We start from the raw sequence: 8,593 nt of genomic DNA on the forward strand, positions 1-8,593 counted from the left end.
GCCATGTCGTATTTGATTTGATCAGTGTATGCGCATCCCTTAAAACCATAATAGTATGGCTGCCAGTGTTACCCCAAGCTAGTCGAAAATCTCTTCAAGTGTTGGGGTCATGGCAATATAAAATATATAGCTAGCAAAAGAGAAACACATAGAGAAAGAGCGACAGGGAGACCGAGAAGGGAAAGCAAACTGTTTGAATTATTTGCAACATTTGTACAAATTAACTTTATGACCGCTGGCTAAATACAGTCAAACATGGCAGATGCCCGGCCCGCAGTATAGGTACAGGAGGTACAATATGTATACAACACACAAAGCATAACAAGGCAAACACAAAATATGAACCGAGAAGAAGCGAAAATACCAGCACAGAGAGAAAAAAATGTACGAGTATTCTGTCTGTTGGAAGCGGTATAAAAAAGAAAGAAAATTGTAAACATTGTTTCCGCTTCATTGTTGGAACCGGTCCTGGTTCTTGGGACAACTGTCACTGGTGACAACGACAACGACGACAACGATGACGATGACGCCAACGTCGCTGCTCAGCCGAGATTCAGTGAGAGCAGTTCCAACCAATCAGCCACCCAATCAGACTAACAAGCCAGGCCCAAGCCAAAGCCCAGACCAGACCAGACCAGAACCAGGTCCAGGACCAGGACACTGCTTGCATTTTAGAGCAGATGTCCTCTACTCTACCTTTACCTCGTGTGCTAGTCTGTGTCGGTGTCCAGGTGCTGCTGCTGGTGCAGGTGCAGGCCCAGTCACAGTTCACATTTTGTTTTCTTACCGCGCTGGCTTTATTTACACGGACAGTCCGGGACGGGACCACCAGCAGCAGCAGCAGCAGCAGCAGCAGCAGCAGCATCAGAAGCAGAGTGCTTGAAGAGCACAACAGAAAGCTGAAATTGAGGTTGATATGGTTGGCAGCGTCGAATCCCGTTCGCCAAACTGCAGTAAAAACTCAATGATTTAACAATGAATGCAGCGCCAGGCGGGTCCTGGCAAGCAGGACAGCATGGCCGGCGAGCCATCAAGCCAGCAAGCTGTTCAAATATATGACAGTCAAAGAATGACAAAAAATGGAAAAATTACAAAAAAAGAAACGTAAAATGAAAGCAAAACATTGACAGACAACGTGAAGGACCAAAGGGATGATGGGGCTCGGTCCTGCATCCCAGCCCCCTGTGCGTGTCGAAGGACGACCCACTCTTTCCTGCAGAAATATGAATGCCTCACCGGTTCAAAATGAATTAATAATCAGTAATTCTTGAACAAAAAAGAGAAAAAATAATGGCTAGGCCAGAGCCGAGCGGAGCACTGAGAATGTGAGAAGAATCTCTTGGCAGAGGTAGGTCTGTGTCTGCCTTTGGGCTTCCATTCGACTCCCATGCCCATGTCTTATTCTCCTCTCCACCTGCAGTGACAAGTACAGCCGGACCCCACAGAGCCCCCATGCCACCTTGCCACCATGCCACCATGCCACCATGCCACCATGCCACCGAGCGGTGGTTGACTGGTCTGTGACTGATTGGCGCAGCTGAGCACCTGACTGAATCACTCGGAGAAGCCAAGGCCCCTCACCAATCCACCAATCCACCCATCCACCGCCTAAGTGGGCTGGGACTGAAAAGGCCATGGATTTTAATTACAAGAAATTGTTTGCGTTTTTTTTTTGTATCTTCTTCTGCTCCGCTCTCTCCTGTTCCGTTCTGTGCGCTTTACAAAAGGTTTTGTGGCCCCGAGTTCGACTAAAACAAAAGCCAGAGTTATAATATCTATATATACACGTAAATATATATATATATATATGTATATGTACATGCATATACATATACTCATACAAAATATTTGTATAAATTTGCATGGGGCAATGAACTTTGGCGAATTGAACGAGTGTGCACACACTGGCAGCCAGTGTTGGATAGGAGTATACCTGGGAGCCCTGCTTCCCGTTTGCCTGTTGCTTCATTCATTCATAAAACAAATTGTCTTTTATTACCCAAAAAAAAGGATCGTGAATGAAACTAACTATTGTCACTTGATATGGCTCGACTTGGGCAACAATTTTTCAACGCCACGCCTTTCACAATGAAAAGGGTTCGACATTGACTGCGAAGCTGTAGCCGTGGCCGTGGCCGTAGCCGGAGTTGAAGCTGGATTCCATACAAAAGGTCCAGCTGGACCACAATGCCACTTGAAAAACAAGGAATAAAGAAACAAGAATGGAAAGAAATAGAAAACCGAAACCGTAAAAGGTGTCTCGAAACATAAAAATAGCTAAAATTTATTGGACAGTCGCACGCCACCCATTTAATTTATATTTATAGAAAATAAACACCAGAAGCGACTCCAACCCCATTTCAATCCAGACGCATAAAAAAAAATGCCAAATGAAAGAGGGCAAAGGCAAGGAGTGGGCAGCCCCTGAGAAAAGGGACAGTTTTTGTAGAAGCCAGGGTTGCCAGCCCCAGCACGAAGAAATTCCGAAGAAAAATAAGCCTGAAGCTATTGAATAAATATATTTTAACCATCAAAAGTATGTGAAACATTCTTTTACACTGACCAATGAAATGAATGCAGTACTTTTTTATTGCCTTAGATTTGAAATTGCCTAAAACTAAACTTTTAGCCCTTCCAAGCCTATCAAACATTTGGCCTGTCCAAGATCCCCCATAGAGTTCCCACTATCTCCTATAGCGTCTTCCGTTTTTCTTCTCCTTCTACTTCCACTTTCTCACTCTCCTTGTCGAGTGTTCTCTAATAAATTAGCCTTCTTTCTTTGAAACTGTTTCTGCCCCACAGAAGCGCAACAAATTAAATGTCAAACTACAACGGAACCCCAACAAAAAAAAGAAATAAAAAAAGTTCTCACTTTCACACTGGTAGCACAGCCAGGATATTGGGGGAGCTAGACTTTTTCTTGTATTAAAAAACAATTTGCACCAACACATGATACGAGAAGAGCAGCGACACGCGTAACAAAAGGGCCACACACACACAAAGTACTCGGAGAAGGACACGCGGAGCAAGAATGTGGCGAGAAAACTGGCTACAAAAGATGCTAATGATTTATTTAATCGATTTGACCATGAACATATGTCCTGTTCAACCCAGACCCGTACACGGGACTGGGAAGCAGCGTGTGAAAAATGGCAAAAACCCTAGAACGGTGGGACATCCTCTTCAATTTTATTTCATTTTTTCCCACTTTATTCCTCCCCCATTTATGTCTTACCGCCTCTGTCCGATGCTGACCATGAAGGCAGTCAAGTGTTTGGCTGATCTTTTTAATAGTTTCGGATACGCAACGTTGACAAGGGTTTTGGACAGGCGAAAGGGTCAATATTGGACACGAGTCGCTCGAACGGGAGTGGAGACTGGGGACTGGGGACTGGGCGAAGTGTGGTCAAGTGTAAGTCGTTTCGGCTTTGCTGTGTAAATTATGTTAAACGTTTGTCAATTTGTGTGATTTGTCTTGTTCGTGTCCGTGGACAAGGTGCGAAAGGGGTTGACTGTCCATGGTCACGCGCTATTAAGTCCAATAAGTGTCAAACGGTGGGGTTGAATGCCATAGGTGTGGATTTGTGGCTATGTGTGCTGATGGGGCTGAGGGACCTCCGAACCTTTTCCTTTCTCCCAGTAATGGGAGCTACTTAAGAGCTGCCTGAGTAGTGCCCTCTAAAGGTTCGCTGACTATTCTAAGTGATCGAAAATTTCTGTTTTAGCCTCATATTTAATTGAATTATTGTATATAAGTATTTGAATAATATGGAAGGAACCTCTTTCTGCCTTCCTTAGTTTTCTGTGTAACAGCTATCTTAATGTCGAGCCTCTACAAAAAAGAAAACGTTTCGACTGGTTTGATTTTTCTGTTCTGGACCACTTACCATTGGTCAGAGACTGCACCATCCTCTGTTGGGAACGATAGTTATTATTCCGATACTGCTTTGATCGTTGGGATACCTGGGAGCACATTCTCCTCTCTTTCTCCTACGAGGGTTTTCTCTTAACCAACTTTCAGATGAGAGGCTTCTGTTCGGCTCTGCTTTGGTCAGACATTGATTGAGCAGCGGATGGAGAGGAAGGAGATGCTCGTATCTTAGGGATTTTTTTCGTAACACCAAAGGAAAATGACTAACAATGGGTGTGGCTGTGGGCTGTGAGGAGGGGCGAATAAAGGGGGCGGCTAATAAATCGGCTTCAATATATCAAAGACTTAAATTTCAATTTTTTTCAAATTTCCTGCCATTTAAATGCACTCCTTCGTCCGGGCATCCATCCCATCCTCGTCCCGGTCCCGGTGCCGATGGTCGGGGGACTCCCATTGTTATGGTTGGTTGGTAAATGGTGCGGACTCTGCCACTGGAATGGGCTGGAAGAGGGGGTGGTGTCGTGGCATTCGCTGCAGAATTCTGCCTTTTTGAGAGAGCCAAGAATTGAATATTTTTCTTTTCACTTCGGCTTTTTTTTTCGCTCTGCTTTGGCGACAGACAACGACGCAATTCTTTAGCATTTTATTTCAATTTTCTTCATTTTTTTCCGCCCGTTTTCCAGATAGCCTGGTAAGAGGGCTGTACAGCACATTTACTGCCTCATCTATTTAATACCATAAATAATTGCATCTAATTAAATATGCTCAAATGAAAATGTCCGCTTTTCTTTCTTTCTTTTTTTTTCTGCTCTCTGGCCGGATCCCAGACCGAAGCCGTCGCCGTCGCCGTCGCGAGGCTACGTGCCAGAGCTGGGCTGCAGTTGACGCGTGATGGAGCGAATGTCATTCGGAATGAAATTCAAGTTCCAATTTGGACCGGCAGGGAGTGTAAGAGAGGGGGGAAGGTTGGGTGGCAGGAAGAAATTAAGTAGCAGAGGGAAAAACCAAGGAAAAAAAAGAAGAATTTAATAGTTTTCAATTAGGAATCGTTTGCAGCCTTTTCTTTTCACACCCACCTACCCTGGCTTCTCTCTCTCCCTATCTCTGGCTTTCGCCTTCTCTTCTACTGCTGCTGTCTCTCTTATTGCCGTTCCTTTGTGGCACACACTTGACGCCACAGTCCCGCTCTGCTCCTCTGCTACTTTCCACAGCCAAGTGTCAAGCAAATGAAGTCACGACTCGTCCTGCTCTTGCCCACTCCTGCCACTCTTTGCACGTTTTCCGCTTATCAGCTACCCTGTAAGCGTTGATTTAGCGAATGGGGTAGATTAGGCTGGCTGGAATACATTTGTTCCAGAGGCTCAGAGGAATAGAGAATAGACAAGGTATATCCATTAAAATGATGAATAGATGCAGTGATAGGACATACATTGATATATTCAAGCAGCATGCCTCTTGTACTTTTAATGATTATTCAAATTTAAACAATATATTTCTGAGTGCAACAACAGAGGAACATAATACCATAGATCCAGCTTTGCAGGTAGCTTCGATTCTGCTGCTCATCGTCACGTCATCAAATAGTCGATACTCTCTCCTAATACCCAACATTCTTCAGCACTCTGCAGCAATTGCTGTTGTCTCTTGTTGCTTTGGCTGCCTTCTTTTTAATTCAACGTACATTTTATTTTATTTTAATTTCGCTGCAATTCTTTCAGCTCTGCCCTCCCTCTAAAGGGGTGTCTTCATAAAGACACAACGTCGCCTGGGACTCTTTTTTTTTTGTTTATTTTTTTTTTTTTTTTTGCTTTTTCTTTCGGTTTTTGTTTTTTTCTTCTTTTAAATGATGTGCCGTGTATTTTGTCACGTGACTCTCATTTGAGGCAAATTGTTAGGTGGTAGGGTAGGGCCCTACCAGTAGGCACTGTCCGCGTATATGCGAGTAATTATTGCTTTAATTAAATATATTCATTTTGTAGATAAATTCAAAATCAAGTGTAAATTGTGGCACTTTCTTGGAAGCTCAATGTCATATGAAAAGTTTCGAAAAAAATTATGTTGCGTTTTTCCTTGAGAAATATCCACAGCATTCTCATTCCAATCAATTCCAGTCAATCAGTTTGGATTAGTTTAAGCTAACCCATTGAATATACATATGCATCAGCAAGTCGGAACTCAATAATCAGTTTCTAGACATGGATATATCCACCCGGCTATCAATGCTGATGTTGTTGGGGTGAGGCCACTGCATTCCTTGGGTAGCAAGTATAATTGGCCAGTTTCCACCACTAATGTTCGCACTGAAATAGTTCCGCTGTGCGGCCAACTAGTGCCAACTAGCCACAGAGCAGCGTTTCGATTAGAAACCCATAAATAACATAAGGCTGGAAATACTTGCACAAAACTTTCAGAGACATTTAACTTCTGTTTCGGGCGAAATGGAATTTATGGGGGACTCTACTCGACTCCAATCCAACCAAAACCGAACCCAAAAACTCCAACTAAGGACTGAGGACTGTGGACTGAGGGGCAATCAATGCAGGGACAAGAAACAAGTCAAGACAGTTACTTAAATAACTTTGCAGCAACAAACTGAAGACAGAAACAACAGCAAACAACGAGGCAGAACGATGGAAATTAACGGCCAGGCCGAAGCCGGGCCCGTCGAGAGGCAATGGGAGCTCCTCCATTCTCCTTTGCTCTGCAAGTACAGTACTCCGGGCAGGAAGTTATTGAGCAACAGAAACGGCAACGGTGAAACCTGAAAGCAGCGCCAGAGACGCGACCTAAAACAACAAAATCAAACTGCCACCTGCCGCCCTGCCCGACAGTCCTTCGAAGACGGCCGCGTCGGCGAGGCACATTTCTGGCCCGGCGATGGCGATGGTTCGATGAATTTATTACTTTTGATGTTCAAACACGAAAACTGCTGCAGGCTATAAAACAAGGGCCCAGACCAGACCGCACCAACCCACCGAATTTCCCCAATCTCTTCTCTACCATCCATTCGAACAGACTTTGGCAGAGTACAGCAAATGCTATTAAAAGTTTACATGTCTCAATAGAGTGTTAAGAGATTAGTTGGCATAAAATATTTGCAGAATTTCAACAGAAAAGTTAAGATGCCAGCGGAAGGAATAGGGGAGCAAAATAGGGATTGATTGTGCGTTGGAGCAGGGGGTGATGGAGGGGAATTTTGAATCAAATTGAACAGAAATGAGATTAGAATACGAAGTGTAATGGATGGGAGGAACTAGTATGAATGAAGCAAATTGTTCTCCAGAACTAAGGGATACTTTGCATGAAATTAAAGAACTTAGAGATTTGTGATTGTAGAGAGAGAGAGCATCTAGCGGTGAACAAAGCCTGAAGTAAAATCTATCATTAATCCATGACTTATTATGATCATCACCGAATGTTTGATAACTAGAACCACCTTCAATTTAACGATAACTTTGTCCCTGAATCGCTGCACACTGCATGTCTGACATTGTGAACACTATGTGGGAACGGAACAAACATGAAAACTAATTTCGATCCATTGGCATGTTCGAACAGCGATCTGGCGTGATAGATAGCGTATGAGGGAGCCCTAATATACCCACTGATATGTATATATGAGCGATGTACTGGAGCTCAGTGGATCAGTGGTACGAGAAAAATGAAGCGCTTCTGCAGTCTGTGGCCGTTCGCGCTGCTCCTGGCGATCCACGTTTGCCGCGCTGAAAAGCCCTACAACGTCGAACTCAACTCGTTTGATCAGAACAAGGACTACGAGACCGATGGCAAATGGGTCGACTGGGGCACGCTGCGCATGAAGAAGGTGGCACGCAACAAGTTCGCCCTCGCCGGCGACTTTGAGTTCAAGCTGAACATGGGCGACGAGCAAGGGGTGAGTGGAGTGGTGTCATCCGAATAGTCTACGAAATGGTCGCTCATCTTCCTCCTGAAAATTCCACCCAGATAATGCTGCGGGTGTTCGTCTACGACTCGAATGCCGGCCAGAAGGGTCCCCTGGTGATGAACGTGAAGAAGCCCTTCTGCCAGTTCATCAACGAGGACGAGGACACCTATCCGTATCTGCAAAAGTCCTCCAACATGCCCGAGCAGGGTGACTGCCCCTTCCCAAAGGGCCAGTACAAGATCGACAACTACGAGCTGGAGACCGAGTTCCTGCCCGATGATGCCCCCAAGGGGGACTACTTACTCGAGCTGACCCTTCTGGACAAGGATCTCGGCGTGGCCGGCCTCATAGCCATTGTTACGCTGACCTGATCCGACACACCCTTTCGTTCTTTAATTTTTTATTGTGTGTGGTTTTTTCGGGTTTTTGGGTGGATCCATTCGACACGACTAGCGTTCTTCCATGCTGTACCCTTAGTTCGTAATGTTCATTATGAATAGTATACGTTTTTTTTGTATGTTTATTAATCACGGACCGCAAAATATAATGATATCGCTTTCAAAGACAATTACCCGACTCCAGCAGCTGCATTGGTGGTTCGAGGGTACGACAGGGGGTTTCGACAGTCAAGTGCAGCACTCGTATGCTTGAAATGACAGGGACAAATAAAATCGAGCCACAAAATTTCTGCTCCAACACCTCATCTAATTGCAATTTGTCCCACTCCCCTCTAGGAATGCCAACCAGCCTGCTATCCAGCCATCGTGCTATCCTAGCATCCTGCTGTTTGTGGCATTTGTCATTGACAAAGCAGGTTG

General features: G+C 44.7%; 1 protein-coding gene across 1 annotated transcript; it reads left to right on the forward strand.

Moving 5' to 3' along the window:
• The first annotated feature begins 7,532 nt into the window (after positions 1 to 7,532).
• Positions 7,533 to 8,146, forward strand: LOC6604521. Its single transcript, XM_026993511.1, has 2 exons — positions 7,533 to 7,763; positions 7,835 to 8,146. The coding sequence occupies exons 1-2, from the start codon at positions 7,533 to 7,535 to the stop codon at positions 8,144 to 8,146; spliced, it is 543 nt and encodes a 180-aa protein (XP_026849312.1).
• Positions 8,147 to 8,593: the final 447 nt, after the last annotated feature.

Source organism: Drosophila persimilis, unplaced genomic scaffold (assembly GCF_003286085.1).
Source record: "Drosophila persimilis strain 14011-0111.01,24,50 unplaced genomic scaffold, DperRS2 tig00000841-arrow-arrow-pilon, whole genome shotgun sequence".
NCBI lineage: Eukaryota > Metazoa > Arthropoda > Insecta > Diptera > Drosophilidae > Drosophila > Drosophila persimilis.

Bases quoted from the DNA above. Each gene is read 5' to 3' on its own strand.
- LOC6604521 (XM_026993511.1), top strand. From the start codon at position 7,533: ATGAAGCGCTTCTGCAGTCTGTGGCCGTTCGCGCTGCTCCTGGCGATC. The intron at 7,764-7,834 runs GTGAGTGGAGTG...AATTCCACCCAG, and splicing joins ACATGGGCGACGAGCAAGGG to ATAATGCTGCGGGTGTTCGT.